Source organism: Cyprinodon tularosa, unplaced genomic scaffold (genome assembly GCF_016077235.1).
Source record: "Cyprinodon tularosa strain WSP-4 unplaced genomic scaffold, ASM1607723v1 ctg483, whole genome shotgun sequence".
Classification (NCBI taxonomy): Eukaryota; Metazoa; Chordata; class Actinopteri; order Cyprinodontiformes; family Cyprinodontidae; genus Cyprinodon; species Cyprinodon tularosa.
In genome coordinates, this window is record NW_024039211.1 from 332,121 (window position 1) to 354,733 (window position 22,613).

The 22,613-nt window shown below is 38.3% G+C and overlaps 1 protein-coding gene across 1 annotated transcript; it reads left to right on the forward strand.

Annotated features, from left to right (window-relative positions):
• Positions 1–9,045: 9,045 nt before the first annotated feature.
• Positions 9,046–22,124, forward strand: si:ch211-191i18.2 (uncharacterized protein LOC564095 homolog). Its single transcript, XM_038302149.1, has 4 exons — positions 9,046–9,250; positions 19,439–19,525; positions 19,626–19,795; positions 22,061–22,124. The coding sequence occupies exons 1-4, from the start codon at positions 9,175–9,177 to the stop codon at positions 22,121–22,123; spliced, it is 396 nt and encodes a 131-aa protein (XP_038158077.1). The 5' UTR covers positions 9,046–9,174; the 3' UTR covers position 22,124.
• Positions 22,125–22,613: the final 489 nt, after the last annotated feature.

Consider the following 22,613-nt stretch of genomic DNA (forward strand, 5'->3'; position numbering starts at 1 on the left):
CTAATGATTTCATGAATTATTTAATACAATAAAAATGTCTTTAAACTTCTGATAAGTTTTTTTTAACTAACAAGGAGTTCGAAAAAAAAAAGTAACTGGATTTTTTTTGGGGGGGGAAGATTAATTCCATTTAAATCTAAATGTTTAAAACTGAAGCGGTCAAGAGTAGATCCAGTATCCACCGTCCCTGATGACGCTTAAATATAGCACCATGAGAACAGAACACATTTCCCAGCATGTCCACCAACACCAGCTACAACCATCCCCACCCCCCAAGGACGACTGACCAGCGGGGGGATGCAGGATGGGAAGGATTTCACGACCTTGACTGTCCTTTCTTTAAATTTAGATGTAGGACGAAAAGCAGGCTTTGTAAATCCCACTTGGGCCGAATCCCTGGTTCCAACAACTTACTTCACATTGTAAAAAACAGAATGTACAGCACTGCCTAAGTTTGAAAAATTCCTTATTTCTTCCCCAGGATCCAAACATTCAACTAATATCTAAAATGGTTCTGATCAATAGTTCCTAATAAATTTTTTGTATGGATATTGGAGGGTATCATGGGTTGTTTTTTAACCATATTTTTAAAATGGTAGTTATTACACCCTACTACGTATTTAGGCATAGGGACTAAAAACTGGCTTTATTCCACAGATGAGAAGCACTTGAAAGGAAACAAGCCAAGTACATTGTTTAAACCTGAGAGATGCTTAACTTCATTTAATCACCACCTTGCAGATTTCAGCTAATTTAGGCTCATCTTTAATAATTAGAATATAACTGAAAAGTAAAAGATTAATCTCATGTAGATTGGTGTGTTTGTTTTGTTCATTCTGTTCATTCAATTCAGTTTATATAGCTCCAATTCACAACACGTCATCTCAAGGTTCACCAGATCATAAAGTCAGCTTGATTCAAAGTTTTCTATCTAAGGAAAACCAGTTGATTGCATTGACTCAAATGCATGCTTGTAGCAACAGTGGAAAGGAAAAACTCCCTTTTAACAAGAAGAAACCTCCAGCAGAACCAGGCTCAGTGTGAGCAGCCATCTATCGAGGCCGACTGGGGTTCAAGGAGACTGAAGCAGACATACAAATTCAGTTTCTCAGAAAATTTGAATAATAAAATGGGATTTTTTTCACATAAATATAAGCCTTCGGATATGAACATCCATGTATTACATCATTATATCCATATAGAAATGCTTATTTGTGTCCTGGCATAGTCCAGTAGTTGTGAATCTCCAAAAAACTTTTAAATATTTTTTCTTCTCTATTTTTTTTTTTTTTTTCAAGGATGTAGCTATCCCTGTTATTTTTTTCATTGATTAAAGCCATTTTTATGCAGGAGCACCAACATGGACCGTGGACAGAATGCTGGGAAACATTTCTCCCCTCACTATCCTTTGCACGGCAGAGACAAACTGCAGAGAAACACTCAGCCTTACTTGTTGAATTACAGTATTAAACCATAAATTCATATTTTTCTGCTTGTAATGATCACGTGCATTTGCGTTTTAATTGATCAGGATTTCAGCATTTATTGTCATTTAAGGGAAACAAAAATGTTAAGAGGTCAACAGGGATATTCTGACCTCCACTGGCACATCTGCAGAGAATGTGTATTTATCTCAAGACCCATTAGCATTCATTAGCATCTGTTAGCCTCCCTCTGAGCAGCATTTGCATGGTAAACCGTAAACCAGCATGCAGTCTGTGGTTAAAGGTGTCCAGCGGGAGGATGTTTCAGTCAGAGCAAAGAAATCAACCATTTCAGAGTCGATTACAACACCTTTGATGTTGTGACTCACTTTCTCTTAAGCTGCTCTTCACTTGTTTACGTGTAAGCCATAATAAAAGGTCAGACGTGCAGCTTTTGTGAAGTGCTGAGCTAAATGTTCTGCAGTAGAGAGTTGCTTCATGCTCTAATCTGGTCATCACTGCTGCCTAAGTGAAGATAAGCGCCTTTTTTAATCTCTGATAATTACAGAGAAAATGTCTTCAAAACTGATCTTATATTAATCTTAGACTAAAACACTGGGGTTTTTTCAGTGCAGCTGTGTCATCTGAGCAAAGCTCTCTACGCTGTGTGTGACAAATAAGAGATCAGTCTTTAATCTGATTTAATCCAGCTCTCATTCCAGATTAAGGTCTGAACCGTTTTGAGCTGGTAGCCAACTTTAGAGGGAGAGCAAGCAAGGGACGGTTCCAAGCAGAAACTGAATGGCATTCTGACTTAGGACCATATTATCAGAATAGAATAGAATAGAATTCAACTTTTTGTCATTCCACTGTCACAAGTACAGAGCAACGAAATTAATTCTCTGCATTTAACCCATCCCCTTGGGGAGCAGTGGGCTGCCATTGTGAGGCGCCCGGGGAGCAGTGTGGGGTTAAGGGTCTTGCTCAGGGACCCAGAGTGGCAGTCTGTGGGAGTGCCTCAGGATTCAAAGCCCAATGGCCTAACCACTAGGCCGCCACTCCCCATAATTAATTATCCCACGGGCGGCTCCAGTTCCTGAGAGTCTGTGAAGTTTTAGATTGGTCCTTGGTCAAACACACCTGAATCAAACGTTTTGGATTAGTGGAGCTGCAGAACTAAACCGCTGGGTGGTTGAAACATTTAAAACAACATTTGAATTGAGAAAGCTTCCTGGAGAGGTGGCGAAACGTCTTCAAATCTTGAAAACCAAGTCCAGTGGATATTTTTTGAATTTTTACGGAATGACCTGAATCAAACGACTGAATTACCTCCTCATCATGCAGTCAATTTCGAGTCCTTTTAATAATCTAATTATGTAATTCAGGTATGTTGGACTGAGGTCACAGGATACCGCCCCCCAGGAAGTGGAACCACCCACCCCTGATAACAACTGATAATAGACACATTTGACTCCAGATGTATTTAGTGAAACATAGAAGTTACTTCCATGTAACAGATGACAAGTAATTTTACATCAGAGACCATTAAAATCAGATCTGGTGTTCCACAAGGGTCCATTTTAAGGCCCCTCCTATTTAATATCTACATGCTCCTTTTAACACAGATATTATTTAACAACAACAAAAGCTATCATAACTACGAATGCCTGCTGCTAACAGCCAGGGTTTTTCAACAGCGACACATTACGAAGTCCCAAGGTCACTATGAACCCATTAAAGCTCTAGGTAAATACATAGAAGAAAAAAAACACATTGACCTGGCAACATTTTCTTCAGCTTAATCAAAACAAAACTGAAGAAATTGATTGCTAAGAGTCTGGGTGTAGTGAGGGGCTCAGACATGAGCCTTCAGAGGCTCATAAAGACTGTAACAAAGTCGGCCTTCAGTCAACTTAAGAACATCTCCAGGATTAAAGGACTAATGTTTCAGCAGGACTTTGGAAATCTAATTCATGCATTCATCTTTAGTTGTATAAAGCAATGTTGTCTTTACAAATCTAACTAAACAGTTAATCAGCAGTAGTAACAAAGCTGCTGCCTGCGTCTTCACTAAAACCAAGAAGATTGAACACGTCACCCTGGCTTTAAAATTCTTCCTTTGGCTCCCTGTATCTGAGACAATAGACTTTAAAATACTAAAATGAAATACTTCTGTCTTAAATCATTGAAGGGCTTTGCACTAAAACACATCCCAGACTTGTTTTAAATGTTTCAACCACTCAGTGGTTTAGTTCTGCAGCTCCACTAATCCAAAACAAACTCCTAGAAAACTCAGAAGGCCCCAAACTTTCTTTCAAACCAGACTAAGAACAATTTAATTTAAAGTGGCCTCTTTTTTAAACAAAATGAGTTTAAGCTTATACTCCTTTTTTAATTGTATTATTAATTGCACTGTACTTTTCCCTGCGTGTTATCCTATTATGTGCAGCACTTTGCTTCTGAAATGTGCTACATAAATAAACTTACCTGACCTTGCCAAAATCATTACTCCTCTACCTTCATTCTCAACAGTTGCTTTGTGTTTTGTGCTGATCTGTTCCTGTTTTAGTCTAAACGCTGTCTGGCCATGTGGACTTCCTCTCATACCCATGATAGTGCATTTACTATTGATCCCACATAAGATAAATAAACCAGGTGCTAGGAGCTGCAATTAAATGTATTTAGAATCAACCACTTACAAGGAGTTTGACTTGATGTTGATGGTGCAGACAAATTAGATATATATACAGAATACAGAACATATAGCTATATACAATATAAAACATACAATATACTATATACCACATATATTATATAGCTAAGTTAATACTATATACACAGTATATATGTAATGCAGGAGGTCAGGAGATGATACGTTGGTGTAGCTTCTAGGTCCTTAACAGGGGAGGGAGAGAGGCAGTGTCGGTGTCACTGGGGTCTCTATGCCTTGTTGATAAGGCTGGTAGGTGATGGGAAAGAAAGAAACTGTTCTTGTAGCATGAGGTTTTGGTCCTGATGGACCGCAGCCTCCTGCCAGATGGAAGGTGTCTGAAATAGCCTCAGAGTCCTGGAGGCATACAGATCCTAGACAGATTGAAGACTGTAGCCAATCACCTTCTCTGCAGACCGGATGACATGCTGCAGTCTGCCTTTATCCCTCGGTGCGCACCAGCGTACCAGATGCTGATAGAGGAGGTAAGGATGATAGAGGAGTAGAAGTGCACCATCATTGTCCTTGGCAGGTTGAATTCTTTCAGCTGCCGCAGGAAGTACATCCTCTGCTGGGCTTTCTTGGTGAGGGAGTTTATGTTCAGCTCCCACTTTAGGTCCTGTGAGATGATACCTCCCAGATAATAATTTCAGACAATTACTTTAACATAAAACACTTTTAAAGTTTAATTCTCAGTTGATATTTAACAGAGAATGATAATTGGTGCCACATCACCCGGTTTCCCCATGTAACATTAAATTAATCATTGGTTTTAGTGTAAACAACCACACTAAGAAGAATTTAAAGGAGCATAAAATACTGTTTGCATAACCCCCTATGTTATCTATGAGCTTGGAGTCGATTAAAGAGAACAGTGTGAACAGTATGATGTACTTTTTAAATGTTTAAAATTGAATTTCTGTCTTTTTTTAACCTTCACCTATTTTATCTAGGGAATGATTTCTTTTTATCTACTTTTTTCACCTCTGACATTTGTTTTTGATCCTCTTATCATCTTGCATTCAGCTACTTCTCCTCAAAAAGCTTCCCCCAGTTCTGACTCCCCCACAGCTCTTCCATCTTCACTTAGTCTCACAAGTCCCCCCTCCAGTAATCATCCTCCCCCTCCAGTAATCATCCTCCCAGTATTTAATCCTTGTTTTTATATCACTCTATGCTGGACTTTTTCTCTCCCTGATGTTTTTTTCTTTCAGTTTTTGTAAGTTTATTTTTTTTCTCCTAAAATGTAATCTAATACGATCCTACCTGCCTCCTGTATGTGGGTGTCTCATTTTAACGCACACTACAATACAGATGCCAATGCACAGTATTTCTCATTATCTCAAGCCTCCTATGATATTTGAGTGCCTTTATAAACATTAACATGATACCACACACTGCATACTCAGCAAAAGCAAATCCATCTAATTTGTGTGTATCTATATTTTTAATCTTAAACAAGATGAACAAATCCAGAAATGACTTCCTGAAACAAATGTTTGCATTTATAGTAATAAATGTATTAATATGTATTTGAATTTAGGCAAAAACATAGATTTAGCATTAACATTTTAGAAAGTCTCTAAAGGCTTATTGTGCATCATGTGAAGGATTTCTGCTGTTCTGCTATTAAAGAGTATAAAAATTACTTTAATAAAGCTGTTCAATAGGACCTGCCTTCTTTCTAATGAGTCATAATATTGACCTGCAGGGAGAAGCAACAAGTAGGGGAGGGGCCATATTGATTAAATGGCTGTATTGATCAAAGTTAACTCCAGCCTTTACAGCTTTCTCTTTCATAAAGCAATTTAAACAGTGAAAACGATATAAAGGAAACATTCCTCGTTAGAGGTTTGTTTCCGGGTTCACAGTCCAACAAGCCACTTGAGGCTCTAAACCCCCTGTGGCCTCCCAATCTTAACATGCTGTGGTAGATTTGGATGAAGCTTTACTGCAGGGGTCTGCAATCACTTTGGCTAAAAATTATGATAAGCAAGCTAATCTTTGGAAAAATAGATAAAATAATAAATGCTGTTTAGTGTGTTAGTAAGCATTTTCTCCACTGATTAATTGAGTAAATAATCCAAATCAAACGTACTCTAAATATAACTAAATATATATTTTTTATCAGTTTTAACTGGGAATTTTTTTTTTTTTTTTTTTACAGAATAAAAAAAAGTTTCAGCATCTCAATAATAATTTATATATTGTCCTTTTGTGAATTTTTTCCTTCATTTTAAAACCGATGACTGATCGATTCTTTTGAAAAAAGACAAATCTTTGCTCTATATTTATGAAATATAAGTTATAATTTCTTTAATAAAGGTCACTTAAACTGTTCGGGTCTAAAAGACTAATTAACTGGACTGAATATAACACGGCTCTTTGGATTGCAGACCCCTGCTTTAGACCTAAATTCACTCCAGCTAGCCTTTGTCTTGATAGGTTAGATGCCCTGTCTTTAAGTGTTGGCACCCTTTTAAAAAAAGTGTTTCACACATTGTAACCTAGCTGATGCCTGCAGACAGAAACAGGATGGAAACCCAGCAGTTGAACATGTTTTCCCACTAAGCAAACATTGAGATGTCCTTATGGTCAACACTGACATCACTAATGAGGTCACCCCATGGTGGATTTCCCTGAGAACCGAAAACACCAACCTGAGTCTATTGTTCAACATCCAGCTGTGGGTGAAGAAACAAAGAGCTTTTATTACTCGTTGAAGGACCACACAGCAGATTTTTGTGAAGGTTTTTTTTTGTTTGTTTTCTATCAGAGCTCAGACCAGCCGGATCAGTTTAATGCCTCCCTGACTCAGATGCTGCTGGTATCAGTTTGTCTGCTTGACTGAACCTGCAACGTCCCTTAAAAACGAGGCGTTGGTACACTCCTTTGTCTGTGGTGCGGCTTGCAGATTTGCTTTTTCCTGCCCCGCAAAGACAATATGTCATGAGGGGTGACAAGACCAGACAGGAAAAACTGAACGAAAAAAAAAAAGAGAAGGAATTTAGCCCCAAAGATGTTGGAAGCCAATGCTGTTCAGCTGCTTGTTCACACAGGAGCCTCTACAAGAAGAGCTTAATTACATGAATGGGAGTCAGAAATACAAAAGAAGGGTTTGTTATAGAACAGCAGGAATGTTTAGATTAAATAATAAAGGGTTTAAAAAGCAGGCTGGGAAGCTGTTAGCACTGCTGTAGTTCAGCTAAAAGGTCCCAGGTTCAAATCCCATCCTGGGATCTTTTTGCATAGTGCTTGCATTTTCTCCCAGTGCACGCTTCGGCTCCAGCTTCCTCCAACAGTCCAGAGACATTCCTATTAATCAGAGTTACTCATGTTTTTTTTTTCTGTCTATGGGTGAAGAGATGGGATTAAAATCACATTTTCTTACAGATTCTGTAATAATATTTGACCTAATTTAAGACAGAGATTATTCCTTAGAAGAAAATCTGTAAAAACCCAATCAGTCTGCAGCTTTATACATAATAAGCTGTGATACATTCTGCATCCCGACGCCTTTCTATCAGAGCCAGCGTTAGATGATTCATTGGACTGGTCCCCATTGGGCAGCCCCTATCCCCAAGTAGATATCTGAACATTCCCGGTCCATGCAACGCTTTATCCTCAGACAAACCCTGACAGCCACTGACATCAGAAGACTTGTATTCTGCGTCCATTTTTTGTTGCTACTTTAAGGAAAAAGATGTTTTCTTTCTGAATTACATATTCCATCTGCTTACAGGTCAAACTGGTTACTTTCTGCTATAGATCCAGCACCAGAAACTCACTGGTTTACACTTATTGAATGAACACCGCATGTATTATTCACCCAGTCAACATGTGCCCTGAACACAGGCCCCATTTACATTTTGTTCTACAGGTGTTGGTTGATTTGAGCAGATAAATATGTTACAGTTCTTCTCTGGGCGTTAAATATGTATCAATAAATAGATTTTAGATAGATGATTATGAGCCCATGTTAGTCAGAGCTGCCCTGCTTCTAAGTTAGACAGGAATTAATATGGGGCCACATCGCAGCCCGTGGATAGTCCCTCATGGGGGCCATTTTTCGGCATATTTCACCTCTCATGTGGGCCCCATATGTAAATACTGGCTGGGATTTTGCACCATGAGAGGTCTAAAACTATATTTCTAGCATTTCCACTTTCACCCCCACCCCCAACCTATTTTGCTCTGCTAAAAAAATCAATGTAGCTTCCTTAAAAGGGTCAGTACCTGTTTAAACCACACATCCAGTCCTTTATTACGGTGTGATGGGCTCTAAGTGCAGCTGAATATTGATCAAGGGAAGGTCGTGCAGCTGCAGCCAATTTGCATAGTCACAGACCTTTGCAGCTTAAATCCGGCAAAGGTGTAGAATTACAGCTATGCCCCCTTTTCTGGACTCATAAGAAAAATTTGAATGAAAAACTGTGATTCTTTTCTGTGGATGGGGAACATTTTTGAGCGGGACAATCATTGTTTTTTCCCCAACTCTATCTTGCACTTTCCAGCCCAAAAGGCCCTGCCTTTCTTGAATCCTTTATGTCTCTAGATCCTTAGAGCGGAGGTGGTAAACCCTTGGTTTGGATGACTCATACAGACACAATAGGCTGTTGGTAAATCCACCAGTTTGAGGTTAAACTGGGATTTTCCTTTGGCTTTGAATAAACTCAGTCTGGAACAGTTTCATTAAATTAGAACTTCAAAAAAAGGACTTTTTTAAAGAGTATTTTACTTCTTTGTTTCTGTTTTAATTTTTTTTTTTTTTTTTGTTGTTGTTGAAGGTCTCCTTTCTTCATTTTTGGCACACAAGGATTAAACTTGGCAGGAAAAAGCAGAGCAGCCCACCGCCCCCCCTCCTCTCCTCCCCTGCTGCACTCTCTCTCCTCCCCCTTTTCTCCAAACGTGATCATGTTCATTCAGAGCTCAGTCACTCAGATCATCACACCTCTCAGTCCTTTGTCTCTGCTCTCTCGTTGTCTCTCCATCCATTCATCCGTCCACCCGTCCTCCCCCTCTCTGTGTCCATCCATGTGAATGATGTCCAGTCTCAGGTTACTGACAGTCCATCTGCTTGGAGCTTCTCTGCTGCTGCTGCTGTTACTGACTGCCGGTGAGTCTTTTAACTGTCTGACTGTTGCAGCTGTTTGACTTCCTGTTCAGATGAACTTATTTCTAACTGTAATCTTGACATGTTGCACCCTGCTTCTCCTCTTTCTCCTGCTGAAACCATTGGAGGTCTTCCTCTCCATTTGCATGGTGACATAATGAATGAAAATGTAAACTTTTAAATATCCATGTTTGCAATTATCCCCGTCTGCAAAGGCTTTTTATTAAGTTTAAAGACCCCTAATCAAATCTAAATCTAAAACATAAGGGATGTTTACTAAAACATTCTCATCTAAGTAAGAGATTTAGCAAAAACATCTTAATCTGTTGATGCAAAAACAAACTGGGCAGCTTGACATGCACACAAAGTTCAAGGTTAAATATCATTCTTTGATAGACTTTTGCATGATAAAAGCTCTTCGCAGTGTTAATGCTTTTTATTTAGTTGTTAATGATGGCTACTACTTTCCCTGCTGCTGATTTTTAATCACATGGAGCCTGAGTGATGTTTCAGATTTCACACCAACATCTTAGATTAGGTGGTTGTGGGAAAATGTTGAAATGTTTGCTGTCCTCTCAGCATTTGTTTTCATTAATAATCTAATTAGTGCTTACTGTGATGTTCTCAGGGGGAAAGTAGTGATAAATATGGGTGACAAATGCAAAGGCAAAAAAGTGGGCCAGAACAAAAAAAAAAAAAAGATTTAAAAACTATAAAGATGATGAACAAAGAGGCTAAGAAATTTATCAGAGCATGTGATTGCAAAAGTTTTACTAGCAGCATAGGATAAGTTCAGTGAATATTTTAACATGCTAGTTTTTCTGGTTTTGTTTACTCATTTCCTTTTTTTTGTTTATTTTTTATTGCATCTAATGGCCAACATGAAGTTTGTCTACTTTGTGATATCACATTATTCATGGCCTAAACAAACACTTAAACTTCAAACAAACAAAGTTTAAATGTTTGTTTAGGCTGCTTTTACTTGCGCTGTCAAGGGTAGTTTTTGGTAAACAACAAACTTGTTTTCAACACAAATAAATCTGGGTTATCTACTTTGTACTATTACTCAAGTTCTCCCGGCTTTGCATCCAATGAGCTCTTTCTGCATTCACTGTAATTTATTATCATTTTAAATGATCACAGGAACATAGAAATTAGATTTTAGTCTGATATAAGTCAGGGTTATGTGAATTATAAAGCAAATATGTAAAAATCATAATGCAAAAATTTCACAAAAAACCCATAGGCGATGACAAGACTGTATTTGTGTTAGACAGCATGAAAGCAAGGAGGAACATAAGAGAGCAGATATTTTAAGTCTCCTCTAAAATTACCTTATTTCTTTACTTTTCTATTTCATGATCTTATTTCATTAATTCAACAGAAATACGATAGCAACCTGGGACAGACAGTGCTTCTTGAATGCAGCATTTCTGTAGTTCATGTAAATGCATGAGCTGCTATAGTGAGGATCCAATTTCTACTAAGCATGTAAGCATGCTAAGTACTGTAATTTAACAATATTGTCCTCATCACTATTGATACTGAATTTTTTGCTGTTAATACCTTTATATGCATTAATTGGGAAGTTGGTTTCCACTGTGTTATATCTATACGGTCCTTACAGTTCTAACAAGCAGCTAGAATGAGCTCCCCTCCTTGAGGTATGGGGGTCATGAGTTTCACAGTCTGCTTTCCCCCCAGTTTTTGTCCTAATATTTGTGTCAGCATTAAGCGATTACTGAATGTAGTTTGTATTTGTATAAATGAAAACTGAGGAGTTAAGTTTTGTACTTTATCATATAATTTTGTTCAACCTTTAAAGTTAAGGCTAGCTTGAATGCAACATCACTGCTTTTTGTACTTCGTACAAATTGCAGTGCTAACAGTGTTTTATTTAAAATTCAGCTTTAGCTGTAAAATTATGTCCTTTTGGTTTTTAAATCTGTTAATTTCTGATTCTGAATAAAATGATCAAAGTGCAAAAAGACATTCTGATTCCTTACTTGGCTTTTAAAAAGTTTGCCTTAGCATCTACATTTAGAGGATAATTCTGCATTTATTCTAACGCTATTGTATGTTTGCAAACCGTAATAAGAATTATAAGAAAACTAGGTTCAATTTTGTTTTTGTTTTTTCTGCTATCTTTAGTTAAAAGTTGGTTTCCTAATGTGTATACTATCAGCTTATCCAGTAAAAAAAAAAAAAAAAAAAGAAAAAAAAAATGTTGGCGCATCAGTCTTTCTTAGCAGTTAGCAGCACAAATGGAGATTTAGTTTTTGTCCCAACATCCTCCCTAACCCCATTTTATTACCGTCCAAATGTCTAGTGGATGAAAAAGTAGTTGATTAAAGATTTCCCACAATACACCTTTAAAAGTAGTGTGCATCCATGGTCACTATGAGCAGATGTATCCCAGAATGCTTTGCAAGGAGAGCTCTTGCAAAGCATCATGGGATGCTTCAGGAGGAGAAGGTAAAAAACAGGAAGAAAAAAAAAGATGCTGCAGGCACCATGCGGGGAGCCAGAGTCATGTGACCAACGGGGAGGAGAAAGTGGTGCTAATCTGTCTGAACGGTAAATTAACTGAGTCCGTTAAAAAATCCACTAATCCTGGCTCTATATAGCAAATGTTATATAGTAATTGAGGGTAAGGGTAGACATTCAGACACAGCGTTGGCCTTATAAGGACTTTTTGTGGGTTATTTTTGTGCCCTTTTATCGTCATAGTATTAAAATGGTTATGAAATATTCTATATTTTATGAAATGTGGGGTTATGAGAAAAAAACTAAGACCTAGATGGGCTAAAGGGATACCATTTATGTTTCTAAAAATATGAACATTAAGGTTAGATGTGATTTTTGCAGATGCTAGTTTTTGTTATCCTTTATAAAACTTTTTTTTTTTTTTTTTTTTACTATTTCTGCTTATGATACAGTTTTCATCTGCTTGTTCAAAGCTGCTGTCCAGTTTAGGTGCTATATTTTCAGTAACCACAAGGGGCTTCTCATGCTTACCTCAGTGTTGGAGTGAGTGATGCAAACATGTGGCAGACCAGAGTTGAGCAACAAAGACAACTTTGTCAGAACAACATTTCTTATCTCATATTTTCAGAAACCCGTAGCCTCATGCTTCCTCTTAATGGTAATCATCCATCAAATTGCAACGGACAAGATTCTCTGATGTTCAAATGAGGCTTAATAGGCTGCTTCCTCCCAGTTGAATCATGTGATTGACCTTTCTCCTCTGGGGCCAAATAAAATGGAATCGTCATGGTTACGGGTATCAGATTTGACCGTTTAGGACAGATATGTACAGCTGCCTATGGTGCCTTAATCCCACAGTCTGTAACGTCTGCTTTTTACCAGAGCAGAGAGATCCAACGGTCCTTAAAGCACGCACCAGTTTGAGTTTCATTTAATTCCTCTCAAGCTGAACATGTTTTACTCTGAATGTGTGGGTGTCAGTGAGTTTAAGTTGTGCAGCTGGTTTTTGTAAAGTTTCTCTCAAGATCATGTGACTTTGCCAATGAGTATCCTACCCCTCACTGCAGACCGCCTCAGGATTTTATTTTTCTAACTTCCTGTCACCTCCTTCCCCCCTTTCCCTCTCTTCTAAATTCATTCTCAATTTGTTTTTTCTTTCTCCATCTTCCATCCTCTCCTTGCTTCATTTACGGCTTCCTATCTGCCACCCGTTCTTGTTTTGTGACCTTTCCTTTTTTCTGACATCCTTTCTTTCCTCCTCTGCTTTCTGTATTTCAACTGATTCTTTTTCCTTCATGTTTTATGCAGTTTTTTTTTTCAATTCCCAAAGTGGACTCACCCATGCCTTGCCTGGTTGACTGACAGCTGATATTATACGGTGTGGGTTTTTATTTATTTTTTTTGTGTGTCAGCTGGTTTTCATTTCCTCTGCACTGATGAAGCTGTGTGATTGGCAGTCGGTCAAAGATGACACACTTCCTTTTTAATCACTATTAGCAGCCCATCAGTCATATGTGTGTTTTGATATCCCAGTGGGGACTTTAAAACAACCAAACACAACCCCCTTTGCCCGGTCAGACTGGGTTTTTCGAACAGGGGTTTGAAGAATTGCGCATGTATGTGATGGTTGGTTCAGTCGAGTCTTTGAGACAAAAGAGCCTTACAGAAACAATAAAGGGATGGGCTCTAAAATTCAGACCACCTGCTGATCAAAAACACCAACAAACCCACCATGAGTCCAATGACGATCCAAAATATCCTCTGCTAGATCGCTGTCTAATCACAAACACCTTAACACACTGTTGTTTAAAGCTCATTGTTTCAGTTGTGCATATTTTTGTCAAATTGTGCTTTTAATTCCTTATAAAAATGGGAGGTAGTAAATGTTGGCCAGCAGCACATCAGATCCGATTTGACGGATTAAAGATGGCAGATTATAAAGGTAAAGTAAAAAAATAAAACAAATATAGTGAGTGGTGTAACATTTGCCCTAAAAATGAATGAATATAATGTATATTTAACTTTCTTGTTTAAGAAAAGGTGGTTTTACTGGTCATTTAGAATCCTGGGAATTTGTGTGTTCTGTTATCTGGGGAACCATAGCCAAAATATCTCTTCTCTAAAGGTTTGCTTGGTTTAGCCTTGGTGGGGGGGTTAAGGTGAGCAGCTCAGATTGTTTCGGGAAAACTTCAGATTACAAGTGCTGCTAAACCAAAATAGAAAAGAACAGGCCAAGGTAATTTGGGCATCTGGTGGGGATGCCTTCCAGATGTCCTCCACAGGAGGAGGCCTGGAGTTAGAGCCAGGATTCACGGGAGAGATCATATCTCACGGCTGGCTTGGGAACGTAAAAAGCACCCCCAACCCACCCCCCTCAACTGAGCTGGGATCAATGCTCAGATTGTTACCCCCCTTTGTCCCAAACAGAGATAAAGGTGAGATGATGGATGAGTGGATGGATGCTCCCTCTGAGAGCACTGGAGGAGAGGTGGGGAAATTCCTGCCTGATGTAGATGCTCATTCCAGTCCTCATATGGGGACACAGCTTCAAAGGGATGCTTTAAGGCTGAGACATGGTTTTATGGTTGCGGGGTTCGAATCGTATGTGTATGTTTTGTTTAGCGTTGTACAGAAGGAAACAGGAAGGAGAAGGACGCAGCAGGAGTCAGGACTCACCTGCAAAGCCCCACAGCTGTTTTAGCACTTCAGTCAGACAGTGAAAGTAGCTGAAGGGTCAAAGGAAACTGTGTTCTAACAAACACTGAACATGATGGATGTTAAATATATCATAACATCTGCACCTTAGGATGTTAAAAATATATTTTATATGTCTTTAAATATAAAGTTAATCTTCCCCTAATTCAAGCTACTCACTAAGACACCAAGCCCTCTGAATTATCCCTTAAAACTATTGCAATAAATTAGACTTGTGTAAAAGTTTCCACATTCGCTGCGACATTAGATAAACTTAAGTTTTCAAGTTTTTCTACATTCATAGTGAGTTCTTTAATTTACAAGAGCCAAATAAAACACGTGTCTTATTTGTTCATATTAGTCGACAGTAAAATCCTGATAAAAGCCAAATAAATCGTCCTTCTCTGGAGGAGGACCACTTTAAGTGCCTCTCTGAGGCCCTATCAGTGACCAACGCTGGTTTGATAAACTAGAAATATGATGTAAAGCTCAAACAAAGAGCAGGAACATTTTCCCAGGAAGCTCTGTGAGGGTCCGGACCAGTGCAGCTGATGGATATGAGGGAGGATGAGGAGGGTCCTGAGGGAGAAGATTTCCCATCAGACTGTAACTGAAGGGTTTTCTCATCAGTTTTGCTCTGTGTGTCCTCTCCTAAAACATCTCTGTTGATGGAAGATTCCTCTTTTCACCACCTGCCTCAATCTATTTTGACTGGAGAATTGGCTCCACCTACTGTTCATCTTATGAGCTCTGATCTGTCAGCAGTGGGAGGAAACAGGCTTTAAGTTAGGAGTCCGATGCAGCTTGTATACATCAGCCTTGTTACGTTTTACAGGGATTTTTGATGAACATCTGCAACCTCTTTCCTGTCCTATTCTCTCCCCTAACATGCTTTCTTCCAGGGTTGCTGTTTATTAATGATCAGAGTTGATCTTACTATCATCTCTGACCTGCTTCTCCCTCCCTTCAGGAAATAAATCCCCACAGCATAATGCTCACACCACCGTGTTTAATCAAGTCCAGGCTGTGTTCAAAACTATGTGCAGTGTTAGTATTTTTCATTGTAGTTGAATAAGCTTAATTTCAATCATATTTAAACAAAGTGCTTACATCTTCGTATTTCTGGTGTTCCTTATTTCGCTGGTGGCAATATTGATCTTGGCTTTCTTTTAGCAACAAACTCCTTCTTCACACTCTTCCACATAAGCTTGGATTTGCCCTCCTGAGCTGTGGGTTTCTGCAGTCGTTGTGGCCTCTTGGCTCCTTCTCTAATTAATGATTGCTCTCTAATTGCTCACCTCCTCAGTTAAACTTTTTATTCTCTTTTGAACAGCATTTTCACGACACATTCAGGTATCTCAAAACACAGCGCTGCGTTTGAGGTGTGAGATATAGCAGCTTATAAAAACTAAGAGGTAATCATCTGAGACATAAAGTAATGTGTGTCGACATCTACATTTTTAAGAATAATAAAAAAAAAAACTTTCATTCAGGCATTTAAAATATAAATAAATGTTTGGTAGCCATAACTGTGTTACAAGAGCAGTAGCTTAGCCTGATTTAATGTCAGTGAGAAGCAGATATTGTATATAGTATCGCCTTTCAGCTGTATATCTGCTCTCTGTATACCAGAATGCATTTAAGTTGAAAAGGGTCCAGAATTTCACTTACCTTGCAGCTGGTTGTCTCCTTACATTTGATGTAAGGTATGCATCTGCACGCATTCATCTCTTTGGAAAATCACTGGAAAATCTCTGGACAACAGAAATCCAATTTATTTCAGCCTCAGCTGAAGTTAAAACAAATGACTGGAAGGAGTTTTAATCTAAGTTGCTCAATGGAAAGCAGGGATGGTGGTATCATCTGTTGATTGGTGCTGTTTAAACTAATGGTTTGTCGGTTTTCCTGTGTCCTATTTTGGAGCAGCTGGATTTTCACCATCTCCCACAGACGGCAGCACTAACTCTTTTTTACAACAAAGTGAAAACATACACAGAGTTGATGTAAAGCCAGACAATCCTTGCAAAAACTCCCAGCAGATTGTCCTGCAGGCTTCTGGAAAGTAACACTCATACAGGCAAATGTAGGAGAACGTAAAACAATAAAAATAAAATGGGGGTAAATGTTAATGAATGCTCCCTGATGGTAGAAGTTTAACCACAAAAGTTTGCACAAGTACTTTACCCTCAACAGGGAAAGTTCACGTCGTCTTCTCTTTTTTTCCTCCGTATGTTTTTAATGTAACAGACAAACTGGGCATGAACCCAGAGAGGCTCAAATGTCATGGTATTCTCTAAACATTACATGTATGTAAAAGTATAGGTACCAATTTAGAGTGTTGGCCTTGTGTTTAGAGCAGTGCACTTGGGGTCGCACTGAGAAGGTGGCAAGTACCCAGTTTGATCCCCACCGCCTCCGCTCTGGGTCCCCCAATGCAATGGCAGCCAACTGCTCCTCAAGGCAATGGGTTCAAATGCAGAGAGTGAATTTCCCTTTGGGGGACAATAATTAGCAGTAACAATGTCGTTACTTTTATAGGAATCAGATTTATTGGCCAGGTTTGTGTGCATAAGCAAATAATTTCACTTTGGCCTCCTTTGTGAAGACATTAAGTATTAACATATGAACCCTAGAAGAAATGAAATAAAAGCTTAAAAAGCGACCTGTACCTACATTTGTAGGTAGAACCAATGTTGTGTCCTTTTTTAAATAAGGGCAGTTTTTAAGCTATAAATTAGCTTATCAGCAATCTGTGTCAGACAAGAGAAAAAGGCTCTGAGGTTACATTTGGTAGTGTTCATAAGATTTGGTTCATGGCCAAAACACAAGAAATAATGTATTTTTGATAGGATCCAGATCACATATCAGAGCAGAACCACTGATCCTCTGCAGGAAAAGGTTTTGTGATGTGGACAGGATGACTCCTTAAAGGTATAGTGGAGGATGTTCTTTTTTCTGGATGGGTCATCAAAATAAGTGGTCCTCCGAATTGTCAATCATTCTGGTGATATGTTTACGTAAGGTTGTCTTAAGTGCTTGTCCCCATTTTCACTTACCAGTGGTGAGTGGGACATAGTGGAAAAATTGCAAATCTTCTTTCAGAAAGTGAGCTTATATGAACGATTCAAACAGCAACTTTTAAAAATGGAAAAGGAGGGGAAATGGGTTTGTGCACGCTCTTGCACGTGTTAAATAGGCGTTCCTTCTTGGGAGCGGGTACAGGGTTGTGCATATGCATTTTTCTTTTTTTAAAGTGAAGAGGGTGGTTCTTTTGAAAAATCCTCCACTATACCCTTAATGCAGGGGTCTTTCCAGGCCAAGGACCCCCAAACTGATGGCGAGATGGAGCAGGGACCCCCTAATTATGTATATTGTATGAAATTGTGCTAAAACAAACTGGTACTATAGTCACTCTATTACAGATGGAGTAATGTAATGAAAGTAATTTCTCCCTGGGATTATTAAAGTATTTCTAATTCTGATTCCTGGTTGATGGGACAGGTGTTGTGAATGAAATGGTGCCCAGCTTGAAAGAGCTCCTGTGTGTCGTTGAATGTGTGCCTTGATGACTGAAAGACATCTTCTGCTTCCATTTATCTGTTTACTACAGTCTGTTGAATTCATGTTAATGTGTATTTAAAGACATTTTAATTGGTGGAAAAAATTGCAGGGGGGAATATATAAAAAAAAAAGTCTGATCAGCCAAAACTTTCGCGACCCCCATGCAGTACCTCTGTGGACCCCCCAGGGGTAGCGGACCCCCTGTTGAAGACCTGTCTGTTGTCTCACCCCACTGTCTCCTCCCGGTGGGGTGAGACAACAGACAGAGGTTTCAAGTAAAAAAGTACAAATACTTCGTTACCTTAAGTATAGATTTAGGCAAGAATTACTTTACTGGAGTAATTATTTTTCAGACAACTTTTTGCAATTATCTCTACTTTCTACTCCTTACATTTTAAAAATAGACACGTTATTGTTGTTTCATTTAAGCTCATTTTTGGATTGGCCTGTTGGTATAAAAAAAACATCAAAATATTTAGTTTCATTCAGACATTTTTTTTAATCTGGAATTCCTAGTTTGCCACGTACCAAAACAAATATTTTTTCAAGATGATGAAAAATTAAAATTGCAGCTGTTGGCCTTAGTCATAAATTTAAGAAAATAAAGTAAAAGGAATTTATCATCCAAAATTGTAGAAAAATTGTTCTTTAACAGGCTACTGCAGTAAAGCTTCTGTCCTTCGCATTTTCTTCTGCATTACTTTTACTTTTATAATCTAGGTAGTTTTAAAAATGATTCTTTTACACTTTTACTTGAGTAAAAGGCTCAAGTTGATGCTCTCACTTCTACAGTACAAAAGTGTTTTTAAATAGTAGGATTATACTTCTACTTTAGTAATAAAGCATTAATACTTTTATCACCTCTTGACCTCAGAGTCAACATCCCAGGGAGGGTAAAATAAAGCTGCTGGAGAAACAAGTTAAATGTTCTTTTAAATAGTTTATTTAATGTTCTTATGTATGTCTCTATGTGCACATGGCTGCTCTGTTCAGACCTCTTTCCAGAATTTGACAGCAGACTGATCAACAAAGAAAATATGAACCGGGACTGAAAATGATGGACAATGATGAGAAAAAATTACTCACAGACATGAAACCAAACCTGAGAATATTTAGTTTGGCAGCTGCTATGTTCATATTTTTAGCAAGCTGGTATTTGGGAATCCTTGTTGACAGTACAATTATATTTGTTTGGTTATTTGGAAATACATTTTTTACCTTTGCTGAAGTTAAGACCTGATTACTGCATAATATTATTTAGATTTCCCTGTTCCTCCTGTAAGTAAAATAGATGGATGGGGGTGTATGTGTATGTTTTTTTTTTATAAATGACTCTGTGTGAAAAAGAAATTTGAAGAAACTTTTAATCAGCTCCTCCAGCTGAAGCAGCCTGAGGGATGCAGCACTGTGTTTTAAGGGTGCTGTTTTTTTTCTGTTTCTGTTTTTCAGTTTGTGAGGCTCAGTACTACAGCGACGTCACGCCAACTCCAGAGGATGATTTTGATTACAACTCCACCATTCAAGTCAGCTTCTTTAGTGAGTCTCACCGCTGTAAAAAAAATGGTTTCAAATGGTTGTTTTTGGACCACAAATGACAGCTGAATAAAATCCCTGCTCATGGACTTTCTCTTTTCAGGTAACTCCAGCATTGAAGACCTGGAAAGGTTTTTCGGTAAGGTGACGGGGACAGAGGACGAAGAGAATGAAGAAGAAGAAGTGAATGTCAGCACAGTAAGCAGTAAGTGGGATCCCACGGAGAGCAGCAAGGACAGTATTGATAACGGCGCCTCTTTTCCTGTTTCTCTGGTAAGAGCAATAGATCATTCTGGGCTAAAAAAGTTGGCTAAAAAACATATATTTTTCATCTCAAATTTTTCCTTTTCCTTCTTAGTCCAAGTTTACTGTTTTCAGGTCAACAAACACATATCAGACACGAGTCAGACATGGTAGTGGTAGTGTGATGGTGTGGAGCTTGATGCTTAAGGACCTGGAAATCTGTCTTAAAAAAATTGTTCTACTACCAGAAATATCCTGAAGGATAATCTTGAGGAATCGGTCTGTGACCATAAGTTAGAGCGGTGGTTCCATCCCTGCTCCTTAGGACCCGCTGTCCAGCCTTTTTTTTTTTTTAGACGTTTTCCTGCTTCCCAACACCTGATTTAAATAATTGTAAGATCAACAGGTGTCATTAGGCTTTGAAGGCTGCTACGAGGGTACAGCAATCTAATGATGTAGGTTTGGGCAAGCAGAAACACACCTGAGCAACGTTGGGAACCACTGAGCTAGAGCACATAGAAGTTGTGCACCAGAACCATTATATAACCCCACTAGCATGTCCACTTCTGACTGGCTCAAATGAAGAAAATGAAGCATCTGGAATGGCCTAGTTAAAGCACAAATTTAAAACTGAATTAAATACATTATCCAAATTTAATCAGGCCATTTAAAGTAAAAAACCCTTCAATGTGGCTGATTTTAAATATTTTTTAAAGGAATGAACAAAATGAACCCACACTGATGTAAAGCCTCTTTCCACTATAGAAAAAGTTTTGGTTTATGGAGAGTTTTTCTCTTTCACTTAAAAATCTGGTTATTTTTGATGGCTTTTTTCTTAATAAATAAAATGAAGTTGTACTTTTAAATTTACTTAGTTTACATTTCTATTTGGACACATTTATGTCTGATCATAGGAGGAAGAAAATGGCACAGATACCTTTCCACAACACAGTTTGTATAATTTCAACCTCTTTCTAGATTAGAAGTAATCTATTTCAAACTCAGAATCTCATGTGCACATGGAGAATTAACTAATTTCATCCAGAAGGGATTCTAACCCAGAACTTTCTTCCTGAAATATATCATTGCACCTTTGCAAACCTCCTCATGCAGTTTTTTTTTAAAACGTGTAAACGTCATTTAAAGTTGGTATTCATGCAAGTTGATCTTCATCTGAACTCTGAGGACTCAGGTTCAAACCTCAGACTCCAGGCAGCTCTAAGTGTCTCCTCTTTCCAGTGTTCATATTTTTCTAATCCAGATTCAGCAGCAGATAATGTGGATCAAAGCTATGCTCTGTCTGATGTTCATAAAAATGCCGATTCAGCAGCTGCATGCAGGTGGCTTCTGTTAACACTGGGAGGCCATCTGCTTTCTGTGAGCTCAGATCCGATCCCAGCCAGCATCAATAAATAACACTCCTCTGGATTGGCCAAACAAATACAGTCCAGTGGGTTCAGGATGAGACTACAGTTTGACATGAAGGGTTAGGAATAAAGAAAACATGGAGGATAAAAGAAATGAAAATTTATTTTTTTTTTTAAACCAGCCCCGGACATCATGGTGTGTATATCCCCTGTTGCTGTTCCCATTTTACATATAAGTAACCCTGAATAAAAGCAATGTGCTGTGGTTTCTGGTCCTTCTGAGTTGAATCAACAGCATTCTTGTCTCAGGAATGAATTATTCTCACTGGGTACCCAACACCACAGAGGAAGAAACATTTTGTTTTGAAACAATTTTCAAACCATCTGACAGTTTTAATTTTAGAAGCATTTCCTCTTAACAAAAGGCTTGAGTTTTGTCTCTAAGTGGTTTTATCCCAGAACAGACCCCTGCAGACTGTAAGAGAAGGACATCTGTTCACCGAGGGAAATGCTGAAGCAATCACTAAACAAACAGCTCAACAGTTTGAGTTTTGTGTATAGAAACAAGCCGAAGAAGCGTCTTTGAGAGGCAGCAATATAAATCCAGCATTCATCGCGGGAAGAATGTGTTTACATTTTTTAGAACCACTCCTTACTATTGTAATATCTCACAGTTGGCTGTTAAATAAAACAATTTAGATTTGGAGATTTCAAGAGACTTTTACGAGTCCGCCAGCAGGGGGCAGACTATGAACATGAAGAATCAATATTAAAGTTAGAAAAAGCTACAAAAGAGTTAGAGTAACACTGAGTAAGAGACACTTTTAGTTTTGTAGAAGGATTTCTCTTAAATGTATTTCTTTGACCAGATTTCCTCTTATCAAGCTCAGTTTGTTTGGTCAGCTGATGATGCATTTACTGTCTGCAGGAATTCAGGAAGCTGCTCTGGACTTCATTTATCCTGATGGTTCTGAACTCCCAGCAGCTGTGACGAAAAGTTAAAGTGGAAACATACATTTCCAGGTAAAACAGAAATACAAATAGATGTGAAAAGTATGTCTCGTCAGTCTAAAACCACCCCATGTATTGTTATTTAATAATTTCATTATCGTTAAATAGTTTATTTCTTTTCATCTTTATGAACCATCTACAGTTTTTCTTCTGAGTTTTTCTTTTTTCTTTTTTTTATCTCCAGTATATTTCCCAGAATTTAAAAGGGTAATCAGCGAAATTTCAAAAAATAAATTTCAAATGTAATCTACTGCAGAGCAGTACTATTAGGCCCTATATGCCTGAATTATATTTTCAATGCTCACGTTGCTGAAGGAAAAACCATTTCCATTTTTTTGTTGGTCCACTAGTGTTTTAATATAAATGAAGCTGGTATTTTTAATAGTTTATAATCCCACCAACTCATACTGGGTTCCCAGGACCTTTGTCCCAGAACATCACAGTCCTCGACCCTACCTTACATGGCCTTC

Excerpts from the sequence above, each read along its gene's own strand:
- si:ch211-191i18.2 (XM_038302149.1), top strand. The coding sequence starts at position 9,175 with ATGATGTCCAGTCTCAGGTTACTGACAGTCCATCTGCTTGGAGCTTCT. Across the intron at positions 9,251-19,438 it reads GCTGCTGTTACTGACTGCCG|TTTGTGAGGCTCAGTACTAC; the intron begins GTGAGTCTTTTA and ends TCTGTTTTTCAG. Across the intron at positions 19,526-19,625 it reads CATTCAAGTCAGCTTCTTTA|GTAACTCCAGCATTGAAGAC; the intron begins GTGAGTCTCACC and ends TTCTCTTTTCAG.